General features: G+C 43.2%; 1 protein-coding gene across 1 annotated transcript; it reads right to left on the bottom strand.

Moving 5' to 3' along the window:
• Positions 1-261: 261 nt before the first annotated feature.
• On the bottom strand, positions 262-20,600 carry RAD50 (RAD50 homolog (S. cerevisiae)). The gene is made up of 25 exons (XM_010131924.1): positions 20,472-20,600; positions 20,000-20,083; positions 19,649-19,800; positions 18,860-19,045; positions 18,507-18,711; positions 17,940-18,068; positions 17,281-17,446; positions 16,261-16,454; positions 15,480-15,686; positions 14,120-14,302; positions 13,760-13,917; positions 12,952-13,127; positions 12,019-12,256; positions 10,478-10,667; positions 9,486-9,612; positions 9,061-9,254; positions 8,664-8,774; positions 8,003-8,095; positions 7,805-7,918; positions 6,960-7,087; positions 5,940-6,164; positions 3,488-3,573; positions 2,878-3,020; positions 797-930; positions 262-448 (listed from the first exon to the last, which is right to left on the bottom strand). The coding sequence occupies exons 1-25, from the start codon at positions 20,598-20,600 to the stop codon at positions 262-264; spliced, it is 3,939 nt and encodes a 1,312-aa protein (XP_010130226.1).
• Positions 20,601-21,039: the final 439 nt, after the last annotated feature.

The raw sequence follows: 21,039 nt of genomic DNA, 5'->3' as shown, positions 1-21,039 counted from the left end.
GCACGCAAAGAACAGCACAACTTTATTTTCACTTTGAAAGAGTAAAATACATCTAAAAGTGAACTCTGTTGTGTTCATTCCAATTTTTCCCAATCACGGTGAGCCTTAAACGCCCGCACAGGAATATGAAGTTTAAAAGTCCAGTGGTTTCAGATTCTAGCTAGAATGGTCACAAATCTTCAGCAGCGAGGTGAAGGACCTGTCTTTTCAGACACCTCCATTTCAGCTCTGTCAGGCTGTGGCAGGTAATTACTTGCCATTCTAATGGACGTACGAGCCCAGGGAGTTGACGCTGCATTTCATGATCTCAGAGCACTGGTCAATGTTCTTCCTTATCCTGTAGAATGTTTCCACGTATTCAGAACGGCCCAGAAGTTCCACAAAATCTTCATCGTGAGTTATCACCAGCAGCTGAAAGTTACGCTGTTGTGAGCGGCTTTTTATTATCCTACAAAGAGAAATGCTTTACTGGATGTTTATCTAAATCACATTCCAGTTTTATAGAACTTGTAAATACTAGTATAAAAATATTGAACTATTGATAACTAGTGACATGAACTGTTGAGAAACTAAAGCAGATCAGAATCTCTTTTTACCCGTGTTAAAAAAAAAAATCAAAATTACTTCAGAAATATTTTTCCTCTTCCAGAGAACTGAACATAAAGCTACTCCTTCTCATGTGTGTTTGCAGATGGTTCAGAGGTATGCCAGCTTAAAATAGAATTTATTTCCACCAACTACTATTAGCACTTCAAAAATCCCCCATCTTTAGGCTTCCCAAGAGGAGGTCACTTACTCGACCAGCGCATGCGCGAGAGACTCTATGTTTTCTCGATCGAGGTTGGTGGTGGGCTCATCCAGTGCCAATATGCCACAGTTGAGACAGAACGTTTCTGCCAGAGCAAGACGGATGATGAGAGAAGCAAGTACCTAAGGGGAAAAACCACCACCAAAATCTCACTCTGCAAAGCATTCATAGAGGAAGCACGTGTTATGCGCTGTTTTTCATGCTGTTACAAGCTGTGACTGAAGTTTACAGAACAATGTGCTGACAGTTCACAAAATGAGAATCGCTAAATAGAAAAACGACATTAAAACTTCCAGGTTTGAATTAAAAGGTAAGTACCAGAGAGGTCAAACACTCAAAGTTCAGGAAACACTGGCAGTAAGGACTCCAGCCCGAGGCCAAGGTGCCACTGGCGTTACCCCTACTCTCCGTTCCAGCCCCACCTTGCAGCCGCAGGACAGTGGAAATTCATACACGTGTCACTACGTTTGAGTTACTGAACTCCTGACTGCTTACCAAAACAGCAGAGAGCAGGATTCTCCACGTCTCTCTGACATGTCAGTTCTGTGCTCACACGCTGAATCGTATTATTATTAGATCTCCCGCACTAGTGAAAACGACAGAACGCTTGATGGAAACTGCTGCCAAAAATACTTTCCAATTATCACAGCTGCCGGCATCGCACTTCACGATCAAAGAATTCTCAGAATATAAGCTAAGAAACCGTGAACGAGTTTCATTCTCATTTACATAGGACTCAAACGTAACTTCCTAGGCTACCTTAGGAGGGGACATGGGTTTTGCCTGTATGCGCTTTTATACGATGGTGTGGATTTCCCCCCAAATCAGTATGGAATTTTCAAAACCAAGCACACATCTACACCCAGGTGGGAATTCATCCGACAGCATTTTTCATATTCAAGCACCAACACAGCATTATTCTTCTCATGAAACACCCTTTCATCATTCCACCGCTGTAGGCACTTAAAAAAACCTTGTGTATCATTCTGTTCCATCCCTCGACTTCATTGTCCACTCCTGCCTGCACCACCTGGCTGTGGAGAAGGCCTGGCTGCCAAGGAGACTCGGCTGGAGCAAGCAAGGCAGTGGGCACTGCCGCTCTGGAGGTGAGGGAGGAGGCAGAAAGGGTTCCAGCTGGGAAGAATTAAGAGCAACTGGTGGAAAGGATTCATCTAAGGAAGAAGCAGTTTCCTGCTGTAACACTGCAGGTAGCTTCGGTTGCCCAAGCTGCAGAACCAATGTGTCAAATGGCTTTTAGCATCATGGGGTTTTTTCCCCCGTACCTCAGCTCTTTAAAAGAAATAAAGTCCAGATGGTGATTTTGGAGGCAGAGGATCAAGGCTGGCTCTTTGCTCTGGCTCAAGAATCTTTTAGATGCTCTGTCCTAACGTAACAGACAGGGGGAAGCAAACTCCCCAGCTCCAGCACATGAAAGCAGGTGGTGAGCTGTGATGGTCACCACCGGTACCGCCAAGGCAGGGGACATCAGGCCACTCAGTCCCTGGGTGTTACTGAAGTGCCAAGACAGCGAAGGGGCAGACTGCAGAGCCAGGAGCTGACAGGGACAGCAGAGAACAGAACCAACGCCTGGACATACGGCATGGTGTGGTATTTGGTGACAGGGACTGAACCATTATGGTCAGCACAACTCAGGGAAAAAGAGGTCTTGTCACACTCAGAGCCAGCTGTGAAAAGACGACGAAGGGCCAGGAAGGAAGACCTAAAAGCTATGGGAACATCAGTGGTAACCAGTGAGAGGAAGACTGGGAGGACTGGAACTTGAGGAAAATGGGAAGTTGAACCCTTCACTTCTGCAGGGACTCAAGACTGGTCTCCAACTGAAGCGACAGGTTTTGGCACCTGAAGCAGGGTTTGGACGTATCGTCACGGCTCACGTATCGCAGCCAGCAACACCCAGGGGCAGCGAAGGGAAGCTGGCCAGAGCTGCAGGGCAGCGCTGGAGCCATCTGCCCTTCAGGTGCTCTTCAGAAGGCATCACTTCCGCAGTCCCTTCCCCAGTCAGGTTTCGGAATCCTGTTTACCTTGTACTAAAAATAAAATGCTGGTACCTTTTGCCCAGCACTGCATCTTCCTCGCATATCCAGCGCGGTATCTCCCTTGATCATTACTACTCTGTAGTTGTAACTTCTTCGCTTATCGGAGGCTGAGACATTCTCATCCGCATCAGAACGGATTTCTATATATTCAATATCTGAAAACAGGAAGGAGATAGGTTTTATACTATCAAAAATCTAGACGTGTCATCGAATTAACAGAAGTTGGGAGGTGTAATATGCAGTAACCACAACAATTGTATGCGGAACTCCCAAGAGACATTAATTTTGACACCGTCAAAAATTAATTGTCAAAAATTGTCATCCTTGACAATAATTTTTCCCCAATGGAAAGAATGAACTCGTTCGTGCAGCTCCTCTGTCTCAAGGAAACCTCACCTTTGGGAAGCCTGGGAAAGGGAAAATCACCTCTCTTTATCCTGTAACTTCCTACACAACGTGTCATAAATAAGATTACAGCGGTGAACAACAGATGGGGCCTTTAGATCAGAACCAACTACTTCCAGACCCTGGATTTTTATTATTTTGAACAACCACTTCTGTGTATGCAGTGCTCAACATCAAATGGACACCCATGGGCAAAACCAAACCAAAAATGACACACCTTGTCCTCTGTAGGTGCTTCGCCAAAGGTCACGAATTATTTTGTTGATTTCTTCCATCTTCATGCTATGAAATGTCATTATTGCTCTAAGGAAGAACAGCAGAAAATACAAATTGTTGTAGGTGCAGCCACAGACTGCTATGGACTACAGGAGCGATAGAAAGGCAGCAGCTCCCCTTCCATTCCCTAAAACTTTTTCCTCAAAATATTATAAATACTAGTTCACTTTGAATGCAGCAGTGTCTAAAGACTCAGCACACTCTGCTGCATAAACTGTTCTACTCTCACAGCTCAGTCTCAAGAAGTAGAGAGCAACAAAGACAAAAAGATCGGCAGTCACTCAAGGAGAGCAGGTTTAACCTGACTTGTTTTTTAAGGTATTTGTAGATTCTGTGTGAGGTGTGTTTTCAGACTGACACGAAGATAAATCTGATGTTAAGCTTTGCAAGACAACGGCAGCGTTACCCACTGGCACGGTGCCCCAGCGGTGCCAACATCTGGGGCCCGGCAGGAAAGGAGAGGCCAGGAAGTTTCCTCAGAGCAGGGGATGCTGTGTCGAGGATGTAACTTGTACCTATCCAAAGAGACTTTAAATACCCTTCTGAAGGTGACCTTCACCTGCACCTTCCCACCTCCCCTCTCACAGGAATTATTTCCCCCTGTTCTGGGGAATACCGAACTCTCACAGGATTTGTTAAGTCCAAAGAAAGAAGAAAGCATTTTCAACTACTAACTTCCTAACTACTTACTAACCCGCAAACGCATTCCTCGTCAATATTTATCATAAAGCTCTACACATAAAGATCAACTGAGATAGCACAGAACACCCCCAGTGTTGGCTTTCCCAACTACAGACACAGCTTTCAAGCTCTGACCATTAGCGTTACCATCTCGCCTCACTGATTTTTCAGACGATTACCAATAAGTGATGCTTATCTATTTTTCTTGAAATGACAAGAGTGATTTCCTGTTTTGCCTTAAATAGAAACAATAGATGATTTGATACCATACAGAAAGATTCTGAATTCTAACAGGGAAATTCTTGGAGTGCATTTCCATTTAAGCTGGAAGGTAAGAATCACACGTGCTCTGAACAGTTCAGATCTTCACAAAATCCATTTTGGATTAGCTTACATTCTAATACTGGGTTTAATTTTATTTCACCATTAAAACTGCTTAGAACATGGTTCCTCCAGACTGTCTTTTCAACTTGGAAAGTTCTCCTCTATTTGATTTCTCTTCTTGACTGCTGCACTCTACTCTTCACCACATTAAAGTGCTCCTTTCTCAAGCACTACCAGACCACTTTTGACACAGTCGACCACAATTCCACACTATATTCAAGACATGGGTGTATTGGGAACTCTTACTGTGGCCAAAATGTTCCTCTTTGTTCCTAACATTCAATTCATCTGTCACTGAGCACCAGTTTCCTGTTTCCTGAAACGGATCCACTGATACCCAGATCCTTCCCCGCTGCCCATCAAGCTGCAGTAGCTGATGGCGATTCCATCGCTGTCACTCAACACACAGGGGTACGTTCACAAACTGAGACGCTGGTTTTGGCCAGTCAGTCCAAGACTAGGAAACAAGCTTCCAGAGGAAACAGAACAATCACCAAGTTTACTACTTTCCATCAAATGCAAGACATGTTTCTTTTGATCTTGCCTTCTCTAATCTAAACACAAAACCACCCACACTGGAAGAGGGGAAAAACCACCTCTGTACTGTAATATTCTTTCATGAAAACACAGTTGTTTACCTGAGAAGATCATGGGTGACAAGAGATCTACCTGGCATATCTTAGTCATGTTAAGATACAACCTGCTAAAATATACTGCTACAGAAAGTGGTTTGAGACACCGCACAACAAAGACCCGGGTTAATAATGAAGGACTGAAGCCCTGGTCTCACCTTTCCTAAACCCCTACTGAGGAGTTCATGTATTTTGAGAGAACACGAGACAGACTTTAAAGAAATGCATTCTCCCGATTATCCATTCTGTATCCCATAATCTTCCCTCTACTTCCCTGGAAAGCAAAACCCACCAAAATGACAGGGAGAAAGGAAAGCCATCAGCAATTTTGGGAAACACACTGACAAAAGCTTCTGGAAATGCCTTCCAGTGACTCGTCCGTGACTATATCAAACTCAGTTATTACCACGCACACATTTACCTTTTATATACACACTAAGTTACAAATTCCCTACATCCTGCCTGTGCAGTTTGTAGTCTATTTGCATCGATTTACTTCAGAAGGTGCACCTTGCTGTGTTACCTCAACATTTAAATGCCTCATTTCAGAGAGAGGCATAATTACATCTCCGAAGAATTCTATCAATTTACAAAGTTCCCCCAGAAGTCTGATCTGAAAGCTGCTTTTCCATCAAGGCCATCAATAGTAATAAAGCCTAAACCACGTAAGAATGACCCTTCTGTGACAATACTTACTTATCAAGAGCCTTGTAATAAAGGTCCAGATCCTTGTTCACCAGCTCGGTTGTTCTCATGACAATCATCATCTCCCTGTACTTTTCCTCTGCATCTCTGAATTGGGACTCTCGAAGTTCCTTTTTAAACCGAACAATCTCTTCCTCGAAGCCACGCTGTCGGCCAAGGGCAACATTATGGTTTCTTTTCAGAGTTTCTATTCTCTCCTCCAGTTGTTTCTGTTCACTGTGAAACCATAATAGGTGGACAGGTCTTTCGTATTTAGTCGATCAGCATTTTTTAATCTGGGTTCTAATTCTGAGTTTATGTTAGACAGGAGCTCATTATATTGTAACTATAAAGTCTGTAACGGTTAAAACCACAGTACTAACGTCACTGGAATTAAGACACTATTGAAATAAAACTATTTCAAGTTTGTTAAGAACATATTCAAATCTGAACCTCATCATTCACAATCAAACCACAGTTCAAACAACATTCTGAGTGGTAGAAGCAAATGCCGAAGTGCTCTCTGAGGAAACACAGAAAATAATTAGATCATAAGTGGAATGAAATTGGGATACTGAGCAAAAGAAGCTGAACTAACTGGGTAACCTCTAGAAAGCTCAATAAATAGTTCCCACAGAAGAATCAGCACAGAGCTGGTTCCTTCTCAGAAGTGTTTACTATCTAAGCCATTAATATTAAACTACCAAAGTCAATATAAAATTTGCTGCTGAGAACAAAGTGAGCAGACTGAAAGTGAAACCTACATATTCTTATTCAGAGACAGGAATTACTTTTCAAGTGTGGCTTTAGCAGTGGAGGTCATTAAAAAGTGGATTAGCCTGGCAGAGGCATGGGCAGGTGCACACGGAGCTGCTTCTAGCTGGAAGCACTACGTAACGTCACAGGGCTGTGACCACACGCGAGTTTGAAGGAGGAAGTGGTCTACAAGGATGGGGAGAAACGTGGGCACGCACTAAAACCCAGTGAATACCACACGGGGGAATCACGCCATTCTGTTCTGAAGGCACTTACTTCTTCATCTGCGGGACTTTCAGTTCTCCCATCTCCTTCACAAGGTGTTTTATGTTGTCTTCAACTCCTTTTAGCTCTTCGTTCCGTTTCCTCAAAGTGAGATTATCCTCCAGCCACCTCTCCTGTATCTACCTCCACAGAAAGCAAGGAGTTGTAGTACATAAAGGAACTGACAGCCAGAAAAATTATCACAGTGAGGATAATTAACTTGTGCTAGAAATGGGGTATCGTGGAAACCAGCAGCATTATTTCATATTTCAATCTGAACTAATAGTTACAGTATTTATTGTCACAGGCAAACACAAGAGTGATCCTATGTGCAAACGTTAATCTATGCTTCGAAGCGGGCAAGTAATTTAGGGTGAGATTTAACAGAGTCCCCCACATCAGTTCTACAAGTTAGGCCATGAGTGGTGGGTAGAATGGGGAAGGACATCCTTCCTATGGAGAATGTAAACAGGACTTGAAAAACCCAGACAAGAACGTCAAGTACAGGACAAAATCTGGGGAAACCAGCAACTTCTGGTTCCTGCAGTTTGGCACCTTACCTCAGAGGGCAGGAATTCTCCACACAAAGATACTGTTGAAATGCAGACTTAACCCTTTGGGAAACACCACAAAATGACTGACAGAGAGAAAAGGTTTTTAAAGTATGTCTGCTTTTGCATATACAAAATCTTCAGCTTAATTTTTCAGCCTAATGCTTTACGGCAGCTATTCTGACTAACAGCTGGTTAAGTAAATCAGGAGGAGACACACTACAGACCTAGACAGGCTTACACCAAGCACAGAAATCACTTCAACTATGTGAAATAACACACTTTCCTGTAAAACAATACATCTACCTTCTGAGTGTCAATATCCTGTCGAATCGTTTCCATCTCCTTACTTATCTTTTCCTTCTGTTTCTCATAGGCAGCTAACTGAGAATTTACTTCATCCAGCTCAGACTCCTTTTGCTAAGGAAACAGAATGGACACCATTTAAACACAGGAGTGCTCTTACTGCCAACTCTTCTTTCCATTGGCTGCTTTTTAGGTCACCTTTTTGTAGTCGTCTTTTCTTTGTTGAATGTAGTTTTCAATTTCTTTCACGTACTTGTTGATATCCTTAACTTTCTCTTTTATGCCACTTATCTGCAGGAAAGATATTTCAAATGAAATAGTCTCACCTCCAAGAACTGGTGTGCTCTGCATCAAAGATCAGGCACTGGGTAACACTCTTGTCAAAGGACAATTCCTTATCAACTGCCCTCAGTGTACTAACAGAGCCTTCAGCTTTGGAAACACAGCCACTCCTCAGCACCACGAAAATGCTTCCCAGAACAAATAGTAAATCACTCATTTGTGCTTACAGAGGTGGTCACTTCACCTGAGAAGGGCAGGCTTGTCTCCTGGCAAGGACAGGTTACAGTCACCCCTGCTATTTCTCTTGGATCTGTTGGGAAGGGCTGTTAATACCTGCAGTCACTAAATCCTGCCCAACACCCCCGTAAACCTTTCGACAAGACTGTCAAAGGTTAATTACAACCGAGTTCACCTCCTGACTGCGGTCTGTTCCTTTTCTTCCTGAAAAACTGCACCAATCTAAAGCATCCTCTGAAGTCACTGATGTTCCCTACAAGCAAACTCGTGCCCAAGGCTTCCACCCGTGCCTGAAGAACACAGGGAATCCCATCTCCTGCTACACCCAAAGCAAACAAACCTTCTCTTGTGCTTCCTTGTTACTTGCAGTCCTTTTATTCACTAGATCCTCCTTCTCCTGCTGCAGCTTTTCTAAAGTTGCATCCAAAGGAAATACCTGTTCTTTTGCTTCCTGAAAAGCAGTAGGAGAAAGTCCTTTTTACTGTCTCATTCTGTGGAAGATCAACAGTTTTTCAAGCAGTAAAAAAGTCAGGCTGTTATTTCCTTTTTTTAGGGGGTTGTTAAAAAAAAAAAGCGAAAATACATATTAATGATCCAAAGACATGTAACAGCAGAACAGGACAAACACTTAAAAATATGTCTTATTTGCAAGGATTAAAGACAATGCTAAACATAACAAGACTGGTTTTTCCCCAGGACAACAAATCTCAGGGTTAACAATTGAGCGCATTTCCTACCTTGATCTCTCTGCACAAGGACTGGACCTCAGTGGTTAACTCCACTGTTTGCTCCTCCAGCTGCCGACGACGCTGCATGCTGCTGGAAATCTGCAGTTTCTCTGCTTTAAGCTCGTTCACCGTACTCTTCAGCTGCTGAATCTGATTTTGCTGGTCTTGCTTGAGCTTTTGATTTAACTCAATTTTACTAGTGACTGTGGATGAAAATGAACACCGTCAATCTGTTATTAAAACACCGATTATCTTCCTTATGAATATTTCACTCTAAATTAAGCTAGTACGAGCCCAAAGAATCAAAACGCCGAACTACTAGAATGCAGTTATTTCAGCATGTAAAATAAGGAAACCAAAGTTTACATTTTTAATGGCAAGTTTAGAACATTATTTTCAATATAAAAATTAAATACCACTTTTGTATGACCTACCTGTATCCCACAAGTGCTTCTTCTCTTCTTTTTCATGGCTCACTTGTAGAACTGTTCTGCTTAATTTGACCCCTACCAGCTTAGACTCCTGCTGAGCAATTTTTCGTTCAACATCCCTAATATCAGTCTGAAAGTATGAGGAGAAGTACTATTACTACTAGTGTGGTAGCGTTTAACAATGCATTTTTCATCTTTGGCACACAAGAACAAGCTTGGGCTTGAGGCACACGTCCCTTGAGACCGTCGAACCAACCTCCTCTGCTGGGGCAGTGTCACATTTTTAGCGGTAAGATTATGCCAGCCCACAGGAGGCTGTGAGGAACAGGAAATCCTAACTGTGAGAGGAAATCGGTCGATATGGATGGACAGGCTTTTGACGTTCCCAGGCTACCTCAGAGCAGTCACTTGTGCTCCCTGTCTCTGCAACAAGAGAACTGCTGGAGCCTCGGCAGCTGCTGCCCACCTCTCCTCCATGAAACGCTCTCAGTACTGTGCCCAGCCCCAGGTTCTCTAATTGTCCCTCCAAGCAGAGGTTTTGTGTTGGAGACTGCTCAAACAGTCTCCTACGTCACAATCATAGTAAGTGTAGGATATCCATCCTCACCCTGTATGCAGCTGGCACGGAACAAGGAAGGATAGCATCAAGACATCAGAAGCACAGAGCCCCAAGAATGCACTGAACTGTAATGACTACGAGGGCTGAAAACACGTTGGGGCACCTGTGGTCACGTTCTGGATGATACCTCTTTTCTCAGATGCTAGAGCACAGAATTGAATCAGAACTCAAGGGACTCCGTGGTCCTCAAAAGAAATCATCATTACATAAAACTTGAAGTTTTATTAGATCATCCACGTAACGCTGTCTTTTATTTTTCCTTTGCTTGCAAAGTCTTAAGACCTCAATGTTTTGTCCTGCTATTGAGTAACTACATATTTTAAATGCTAGCAAGTGAGTATCATTTTATAGATGAAAAGAAATTACCAAATCATACCTGGTACCTTTCCATGAGTGTTATATCCTGCAGACATTCCTTGGCACCGTCCACCTCAGTCAAAGCTGTCCGCAAGAGTAATTCCTGTTCTTCTATCTCACCCTTCAGGGTTGTTAAATCCCTGTTTGCATGCTGAATCTTGTTCCTCAAGGCTGGTATGTCCTTATCCAGGAGCTCAGCTACAGTTTGCCTTAAATAAAATACAAATCCGTAACATTTCTTTTGTCAGAAACAGCAGCGCAAGTTCAAGACATTCAAGGTGACAAAATCTGGGATATGATTTAATAGCAGAAGACTAAATTTAGCCAAAATAGTATCTCCTTAAACCTGCCTGTGTTCGATTAACCTTACATCACATCCCCAGATAAAGACATCTACGTTAGAGAAGTGAGAGGAAAAAACAGGCTCACAAAATCCCATCTGGTTTTTAACTTAATTACAGCCAGAGCTCTCGAGGGTCCAAATACACTGCGCAGGAGTGCCCTCTTGTGAAGGGCAGGTCTACCCTCTACCACGGTCTCCAAATGCTCTCAGAACAACGGTCTGCAAACTTCTTGAGAAATTTCCAGAGCCTCGTCACCTCCTGGCAGGGAACCTTCACACTCCACGCTTACTTTAAATGCTGTTCATATGCTAAGAAAAAAACCCAGGACTCCAACAAAAAACTCTTCAGGGCTCCTGATGGTTGTATTTTGGAATGAGGCAACAATCAAACAGCTTGTCCAGTATTTTCCTAACTTTAAAATAATTCAGCCTGGACATGGGAAAACACTGTGGGCACCTTTTCTGGATGTGTTAATATTAACTTAATACTAAATTAGTATTTGTATTACCTTGTGAGTTCAAAAAAACCCATCAAAAAACAAAACATCAAAAGGTATTTAAAGAACTGAAGGAATTAATTCAATCCAGTCTAATGCAGTCTATTAGTATCAGAGACAGAGATGTACCCCCAAATGATGGAACTGCACAGGACTGAACCTCGAGGAACCACAAATGTCACTGGGAACCCACTCAAATCTAGAGATGCCTTTCTAGAACGTTGCAGTTCACACAGAACTGCCAGCCACAAACCCTGCTGTCACAGGGGACAGAAACCGAGCTGTTACCGATGGGTGTCAGTCCCCAGCCTGTCCACACAAACTTCCACCTCAGCGGTTTTAAGAATCATATTTATGGCAATGTAGTATGAAAAACATGTTGGTAACAACAAACCCAGCCTGTCCGTTTTAAACAAGGAGAGGAGTTGTGCCTGTACAGTGTAAATAATCAGTAGAGAAGTTTACAATCGCCTTTTCTGCCTCACTCTTACAAGAAGCACCCAAGGACCAGAACTATAAAAAATATGAAATGGTTTAATACCAAAGTCCAAATGAGCGGAGAACAAATGACAGCAAAATATTTCTCTCAACAATGACATTTTCTAACAATTTAACTAGCCCTAAAATAAAGCTGCCTTGATGTCTGCCTAACTTTTAATAACGAAGACAAGCATTTCAAAGAGAAGAGCTCACAGCAGTATGGTTTGCTACGTGCTGTACCTAAGTGGCTTGAGACTCATCATTTCATCACGTCTTTTCTCTTTTCTTTTAAGCTCAGACTCCGTTGATTTCAGTTTGTCCGGAGCGAGACGCAGCTTGGACTGCAGGTCGCTGATGACATCCTGCAGCTCGGCCTCCGTCTGAAACTCTCTTTGACACACGGGACAGCATGACTGGTTCCCCTCCGTCAGCTGCGTAACGAACTGTGAGTAAACGGCAGTGGCTCCGGCAAGCACAGCTGGATAAAAAGAAACTCAAGACTTTATGTTGAATACGCAGGGAAAAATCCCATCTGAACTATGTACGTACTTCCCAGAAACGAGGACAAAGTTAAAACCCAAGAAATCACAACAGCAGGAAACCGAAGTGGCCCCAGGTGATCCGGTCGGAATTCAACGCTGTCCCTGCTTTCAGCAGCTTGCCCTAAAGCACCTCCTCACATCCTCATGAACCAAAATTATTCTTCAAGTCTAAACTATTCTACAGAATCATTAAACCATGCCCGTCCCTCTGTAATTAGCAGTGAAAGCGAGTGCTTCCCTCAGGAATCAGCGTCTTTCTGCCAGGAGCAGCCCCCGTGGGCCCAGCCCACCCGAACAGCTGGCTCCAGATGTGTCCTGACACCCGGCAGATCCACCCCTCCACCATCTCCTCAGCTTTGGGTAGGTCACGATCTATACACAGCCAGCCACAGCAGAGACTTCGTTTACACATAAATAGAGAATTAATGGAAGGAATTAAAACCACTGATGCTGCTTAAGTGTGAAACAGAAAGACTAGTAAAGACTGGTTAAAAACTAGTAAGGCTCAGTAATAATCTCCCTTTAGTCGGTGTCTGTGACTATTGTTTGTCCCGCAGAAGCAACAGTCTCCGTATCTGTGAGTTACCTTCAAAAAAGCTTTAGGGACAAGTTGAGCTCTCTATGAATTTACCTCGCTGCTTTGAGCTTTTTTCAATTTCATCTTGAAGCTTGTTCAGATCGCTGTCGAAATCTTGGCTTCCACAAACATCGAAGATCTGCGCTTCGTGATGGGACAACTGCGCTTCTTTTTTTCTGAGCTCGTCAATGGCGTAACTTTTATCGTACTCTACCGATGCCAGGCGCTTGCTGAAACGTCAATGCACACACTTTGTACTAGGAAAAGCCAAAGATTTCAAGCTGTTTAAGCAAAACCTAAACCACAGGGAGTTAATCTGGAGTTGGTATTACAAAGCTGGGCAATCTACAGCAGTAACTTGTGTTAACTAAGCACAGCACAAAACATTTCATTTTAATTCCCTTTTGTTTTCCCGATGCTACTGACGTTTCCCGCTCTTTCTCACAGGCTGTTTCACATCATCAAACGAAACCAGGAGCAGGTAATCACAGATGAACTCCTCATACAGTCACCAAGCACTCTGTGGCTTCTGAGACCAAAGACCAGCAACTTCCACCCACCAAGCACATCAGTTCAGCTGGGATTAGTACGAACACTTCAGGATGTTCCCGGAGAACATTTCACTGTCTGCTCTTAGTGCTGCCTTTGACACAATAACGTCACAATGTTTGTGGTAACTAGCACAAACTACATCAGCTACATGTTAACACAAATTCTGCAGGACGCTTTGATTTTGCAGATACCTAAACAAACAGCAGTGAATTAACCTCACAGGTACATTAAACATATTAACCTTTCCAACACTTAAATTCATAACTACATAAATACTTATGAAGACCCAAGGAATTAAATTAATACCTACTTAAGGGCAGCAAGATTATCCCTTGTCTGATTAATCTCTCTATTTTTACCATGAAGCCAGTCTTCGAGTTGTTTTTTGTTCGGGAAGTATCCCAGCAGCGATGTCAGTTCATCAGAATGTCGTGATTTTACTTTCCTGATCTGCTCCTCCTTGTCTGCCTGGGGAAAAGAATCATTCTAAATTAATTTTTTCCTATCTCCTGGTTTATGTCACTCAACGTGTTCATGGAGTTAACGGCTTCTAGGAGGTCAGGCAGAAGCTTTACCCGTGACTGTTGATAAACCCCTGAAACACACAGATCTTGGTGGGACTGTGTTAATTCCACGTCCCGCTCTAACGAAATAATGATAGAAAAATTACTTTGTCTTTCGTTAGCATTTCCATTTGGGTGATGGTCGTGGTATGTAGATTCAGCTGCTTCATCTCCTGATCCAGCTCCCTGAGAACTTTGTCCAGGTTTATTTTCTCGTTTTGCAGAGTTCCTATTTCCCGTTCCAGCGTTTCCACATTGCTGCTCCTCTCAGCCTTCTCCAGCTCATGTTCCTAAAAAAGAAATAAAAGCCCAGAAGACTTAAATAGTTACACGAATCCCTGAAGTTCTAACTACAGGAAGCAGAAGAAAGCTCTTAAGCTACCTGGCAGCAGCATCAGTAGCTGTTACAGGAACAACACGAGATTTGTGAGAATACACGAGAAAGGACAAAGGCTGCGGTGTCGGCTCGGGGGAAGCAAAGCAGATCCTGGACGCGCTGTTGTGAAATGCAGCACTGCCCGAGTTGCTCACGCTATTGCCATAAGCCATGACCACAGGATTTAGCGTCACGCTCACTTCGGGCTTACACGGCCAGGTTTTGGTAGCAGGGAGGCTACAGGGATGGCTTCTGGGAGAAGCTGCTAGAAGCTTCACCCATGTCCAACAGCGCCAATGCAGCCAGCTCCAAGACAAACCCGCTTCTAGCCAAGGCTGCTATTTGATTGATAATAAATTAAATTAATTTTCCTCAAGCTGAGTCTGTTGTGCCCATGACCTCAGGCTGGGTGATCTCCCTGCCCTTATTTCAACCTATGAGTCTCTCGTTGTATCTTCTCTGCCCTGTCCAGCTGAGGAGAAGAACGTCAGAGTGGATTTGGGGGACACCTGGCAACTATCGCAAATACTTAGTTTCATTTTCTGTATTTTAGCATCTACTGCACATTAAATTTGGAATTGCCCTACTGAGGAGGCTAGAAGAAACACTGTCAAGCACCGAATTCATGCACTGCTAACAAACATAAAATATTTGGCTACAAAGGCATAACCGGTGGCTCAACTGGGACATGAAATGCTTGTGACCTTATAAACCTCACCGGATAAAATGCTTATAACCAACTAGCCCACCTCACACACAGCTTGTCTGGAAAAATGTCGGTAGTGCAGCACTTTAGGACATAGTTTTCTGGCCCAATCGTTTAAGACTTGCTGATCTCCCGCTACCACCAGCTCTGGCTATCGCCCTCTTTGCAGCTCGCCGAGCAGCAGCAGTTTATTCTACACATGCACAAAGCAACAGCGAGGAGTGAATAGTCCCTGCACCACCCCAATGGACAAAGCATAGAGAGGGGACTAAAAGGGCAAAAATGCAGCAGACGGAGTAAACGTCAAAGGTTTGGGGTTTTTTTATGATAAAGCCCGAAGTTTTTATTTCAAATTTCTTTAAATGTTTCAATTTCATTAACTCACCGTCTTGGCAATCTCCCGATCCAGCTCCAGAATCCGGTCTGAAAACCCCTCCAGCTGCTGCAATTCACGTTTGACATTCTTCAGCTCAACTTGCTTCTTATTTTGAATGTCTGATTTCAGGTCAATGGTTCTTTCTAATCCAGTTTTCTTGTCTCTTATTTCATCTATCTGCCTTTGTTTCATTGCCTCTTTTCGAGCAAATTCTCTCTGGAAGGAGTCAGCAATAATACACACATTGTTTTTTTCATAGGAAAACAACATTTAAAACACAACTAGCTTGCAAATATTCACCCCTGTGATACAAGACATTGAAACACTCTGATAACTTGAACGTGTCAAAATTTTCTGCTGAAATGTTTCGATAGGGAACTGCAGGTGCATCATACTGGCAGTGTTTTGAGAGAGTAATTTCGTGTTGAAGATGACTTCAACAAAAAAGCTGCTTGTTTTTAACCCAGCTGCCCACTGTAATTCTTCCTCGGGCTGTTTAGCTTGTCAGGCCCACCCGATGAGAGGGCTGCTGGGGAAAGCCCAGCTGGAGGACAGCCTGCTCAAGAGCTTTGGCAATTCAGATCACTTGATGCCCACTCTTAGTTCCCGAACTAAAACTGTAGAAAGATTCAGGCAACCCATAAGAAAGAATTCTAGAAGAAAAAAAAAATTTCAGTTTCACTGCCCCTCCCCCCAACATTCTTCCTCCCGGCACCAGGAAGACACACAGGGACCAATAACACACCAAGAACCAATACTACCCACCCTACCAAACCAGCACAACTCTTACCATCAAATGATCTGCCACTTCTGCATCTTTTTCCTGCCTCTTCTTCAACAAGGTGTGAAAATTGGTAACGTGCCTTTCACTAAAAGGTGTTCGCTCAAAACCATCGAATTCCAGCTGTGCCGCCAAAGCCTGAATTAGTGAATCCCTCAATGCGATGTGTTCCTGGTGGCGATCTGCCTGCTGCTGAAGACGACCTGCACAAAAAGAAAACGTGACAGAAACTGAGGCAGAAGATACACTCAGGATTCAAAGTCAGCTGCCATTTTCTTAAAAGTCTTTGAACCTCAAGAATTTTTAAACAACACGAAAAGCTCCAGAGTGAAAACAAGCTGTAGCTTGAGAGGTTGCTATTTCAGGTAACTGAATTTTTATTAATTAAATTAGAAATTTAAAAGAAAGCCTCCTAAAACACACACACAAAATATTATCCTGATGAACAAAGCCCAAACACAGTTTATGCAAGCACAGATTTTGCGTCTCATCTACCATAGCTATGGAAATTCCCACCATTCACGTAGAAGAGGACACGCAGTGTACCAAAGAATATTACCGGAAAGCCCTCTGAGCAGTCCCCAGCCCCCACCTGAGCATGCCAACAGTTCAGCTATCACCTCGTTTTTCTCAAACCCCAATTCTACCATCACGTCTTTGTCACCCGAAGAAGGTACAAGCTCAAACAGTGAAAACAACCGAGAACTGCTAAGGCTGACCCTGATTAGTGCCACCATAAATCATCTGCCTGGAATATTTTTATCAAGAATGGTGCATTTAAGAACAAAGATGCTACATGATGGAATTACAGTTCAGAACAACAAGTGCACGTTAGAAACTCCCGGAGAAGAACGCTAAGTCCTGCCCACCTTGAGCGTCTCGTACCACACTGACCCCAGCTGACCCCAAACTATGACTACTTCAGAGGTCTGGTCCAGTTCAAATCCCTTCAGTTCTCATCAGTGGTTCCACTTCAGTCTTAATTACATTAACAAATAAATATAGGGTTATAGATGAAGGTTAAAGCACCTTGTTCCATCAGCAGCTCTGACTTCTCACTGTTAAATCTCTGGCACTCTTTAGTGGCTCTGTCCAATTCCCGCTTACAGTCCAATAATCTCGCCTCCTTCTCCTTCACTGTCCTCTGGTGGTTCTGGTACCTGTCCCTTAGTTGTTCATCTGTTCCTTGAAAAACCTGTCCACCAAATACAACACAGAAGAAAGTTTTCAACTACAGTTTTAAGCCATTTAACAATGTTTTAAAAAGTAGAGTTTTTACCATAACAGAAATTGGTAAGTAAGACACAAACACCTCCCACACAGAATTAAATGTGCTACAAGCAAAGCTGGAAGAAGAAAAATCTATCCTTCTTAGGCTGATAAAACAAAACAATTAAATTTTTACCACTAAAGGATTTCTTCCCATTTTTTCCTTCCTGGTAAGCTCATCTGCGGTGGCAGGAAAAGCTACAAAGAGCAATTTAACCCAAAGCACATAGAAGCAGATACGGCTGTATTGGGCCATATCTGCAGCATCTGATAGTATCAAGCAAGATGCGGGGGCTGTGAAAAGCATTTCACCAGCATCTGATCCATAAAAATGAAATATATCCTTAGTTCCGTGGGGAGCAGAAGCACAGACTGAATCTTCCGCAGAGAGGATGGCAGCAGGGAACTGCAAAGGCAACCTTTTCCATCTTCTGTTGCAAGTCTTGGTTATCCTTCTCCATCTGCCGCCTCCTGCTCTCCTGCGTTTTGATTTCGCTCTCCAGCCTCACCACTTTGATGAGGTTCTGTTCGACTGCTGCCAGAGAACTCTGCAAAGGCGAGAACGTGGTAAGTCAAGTCTCTCACCACCCTGTGAATCCCATGATCTAACAACATAAAGTGTAAAACCTTCAGCTTTGTCAAGTATTTCTAAAAACAGGGTGTTTAAGGTTTAGTTCAGTTTTTTAGTTACAGTGTAATAGTTTTAGTTACCAGCTAAATTTGAGAAAGAGATTTTAAATTAAGCTACAAAAACTCCAAATCCACTACAAGAATTTCACAAACTATGTTCTTCAACCTCCAGTTTAGAGACTAGACCAGCGTGTACCAAGTTTGTTATGCTTGACTCTGCTTCAGAGCAAAGGATTAGACAACACAACATAGGAAACTAAGATTTTAATCCTGATATTCCTCACATTTTGCTGTGTTCTCTAGTACTTACGTACTGGTTTATATTAAAGTCGTATCATCATCATCATGCAAATTACCTTTAGAGGCTCGAGTTGACTCTCAATAGTTTTCACATTCTCCTTCGAAGCAGCCAGCTGAGCCTCTCTGTTGCTGAGCTGCTCCTGGATTTCCTGGGCCTTTTCTTTGTTCTGTTTTAGGTATTTCAGTTCGGTCTGACACTCCTTTACTTTCAAGCCTTGTTTCATTCGTACCTGACGGAGAGTTTCGAGTGCTTTAATGTACCTTTAAAAGAGACAGAATTTCAGATCCTGTTGGCAACGCAGCGATACTGATGGACGGCACAAGCCCTCAGACATTTCCATCAACACCCACACTGTTAGAGAAGACATTTCTTACTTTGTTTTCATTTAATTACAGTAAAGAGAAAAACCTTGTTGCTGAAAAGATCTCATCGAATTTTTGTTTCAGGGCCTTCCCTTCACTCAACGGCCAGTTGGATTCTTCTTGGTGGCAGAAAATGACATTGTTAATCACCGATTTGGACACACCGAGGGCGCTGATCATCTCTCGGTCGATCTCTGCACACTTGGAACTCAGACTGACCTTCTCGCCATGCCTGTGTAGCACAGGAAAGAAAATCCACAGAGAGGTTAGTAGCACAGTCTTTTAAACGTAACCTGCATTTCTAACAACAGCAACAGACTGACTCAAAAACTAAAGGAGTAACAATGCTTCAGCATGGAATTACTCCACTTGCCACAGGCAGTTATCCCTAAAGTCAGTATCTGTAGCTATCTCTATCACACATTTCGAACTACGTGGAAGCACCAGAGGGAGCAAGAGCAACCCCAACACACAGGTCTCGAACGGTGGAGATGGGGTTAAACAGGGGCCAGCAATGACCTCAGCCTGGAAATGCTGCTCCAGGAAGCAAAGCCCAGATACTCCACACAATGCTGCTGCCAGACTGTTTTGTTATTAATACGATTTTCACATAAATGCAGGGTAACAGCTGGAAGCAGTTCTTAAAGTGCTGGTTATCAAACAAAGGATCTTTGAATCAACTAATAGATGATGATACTATACAGCTTTCACCTACCAGCACTGTTAGCTACTTCAAGGAACACATGACGAACTTTCCTCTTGTCTTATACATAACAACATACAAAACCCAAACTGATCTTCATGCCAAAGTAAGAAAAAAAGCTTGACAACGTACTTCATTCTAGTAATCACGGATTCAAGTGTCTTAAATTCTGTTTTCTTGCCTTTCTGGGTACAGACCATGGATCGCTGGACAGCTAGGAGCTCTCCGTTTACATCTCGAAACTGCAGTCGAATCTGAGCTCTAACATCTGTTTCATTGGCAACCTTGAGCAAAACAAACAAAAAAAAGACTAAGGGAAATTCTTCTATGAGACTATGCGTCTTCCCAGCTCTGATTTTTCTGCAAGAACACAGTCAGCTCTTGTCTGACGAGAGCTTGAGCATCCCTGTTTTCATCCTGAGTTTTACCCCGAGTGTAGGGAACTATTTTATGTGCATTATATCCAGTCATGACGACTTTTACCTTTGGATCGTGAACAAATGAGTTTCCTTTGGTGCCAGGAGGAAAGTCGCCAGTGGAGATATATTTAAGACATTCAATGATAGTCTAGAAAACAGAAATAAGTCTATAGTTACAATGGAGTAAACAGGACAGACGACAGGCAAAACCACAGTAACAGCCCAAATATTTACAAATGAGTTAAATATGGGAGGAGAGAGAAATACCAAATAAGATTTTATTTTTTGAGTATCATGACAATATGGTAATTTGTGAAATCAGTTTCAATCGGGATCTGGATCAATTTCCTACGAAAAATACAAACCAGGGCTCTGCAAAATCCAGCTGTGAAAGCACATCTCTAACGATGCTAAACAACACAGTATTTGCAATGAGCAGCGAGATTTTTGCAATATTATTAACACCTTTCTGCAGAGATGGTGAGGCCTTTCAGACCTATTTACAGTTCAAATCCAATCACAGAGCAAAGCCTTACCGTCTTCCCTGCACCATTTGGTCCCACCAAAATAGTTAATGGATTAAAGAAAGTGATAATTTGTTTGTCCTTGTCCTCTACCCCAAAACTCCTCACTCCGAGGATACTCATTTTCTCAATCTTCGACATTTCTGCACAACTTCTCTACCACAGCCCGAAGCGCCGCCGTTATCAATCTTGTAAAGCTTCGTGAAAAATCTAAAGGCAAAAATCAGAGCAGGCCGCTGAACGCTGTCGACATGTCCACACAAGCCCCAAATACTACGAACATCTTTACACCACAGCTGAGGCTCTTCGGTTGCAGCTCAAGGCACGGGAGGCAAAACTCTCGTTTGTTTTAAACCGAGCAGCTCACCAACTCCCAGCTGAGAGAAGCGCCACGCTATTTATCACTAAACCACAAACAGCGGCCAGAAATAACCCTTTATTCCACATCGCCAAACCCAGCAACGTGCTTCCAGAACGCCCCGACCACAGCGGAGGCCCCGATGCTCCTCCCGCTGGAGACCCGCTGCGGTGCGGCGAGAAGTGCTGGTTGCTCACGGGGCCGCGTTCGGGTCTGCCCGGG

This window comes from Buceros rhinoceros, unplaced genomic scaffold (genome assembly GCF_000710305.1).
Source record: "Buceros rhinoceros silvestris isolate BGI_N320 unplaced genomic scaffold, ASM71030v1 scaffold8032, whole genome shotgun sequence".
NCBI classification, from domain to species: domain Eukaryota; kingdom Metazoa; phylum Chordata; class Aves; order Bucerotiformes; family Bucerotidae; genus Buceros; species Buceros rhinoceros.
This window is presented reverse-complemented; position numbering and strand designations above follow the sequence as displayed.

Bases quoted from the DNA above. Each gene is read 5' to 3' on its own strand.
- RAD50 (XM_010131924.1), bottom strand. From the start codon at position 20,600: ATGTCGAAGATTGAGAAAATGAGTATCCTCGGAGTGAGGAGTTTTGGG. The intron at 14,303-15,479 runs GTGAGTTAATGA...TTTCTTTTTTAG, and splicing joins ATCGGGAGATTGCCAAGACG to GAACATGAGCTGGAGAAGGC. The intron at 3,021-3,487 runs GTGTGTCATTTT...TCCTGTTTTCAG, and splicing joins AAGCACCTACAGAGGACAAG to ATATTGAATATATAGAAATC.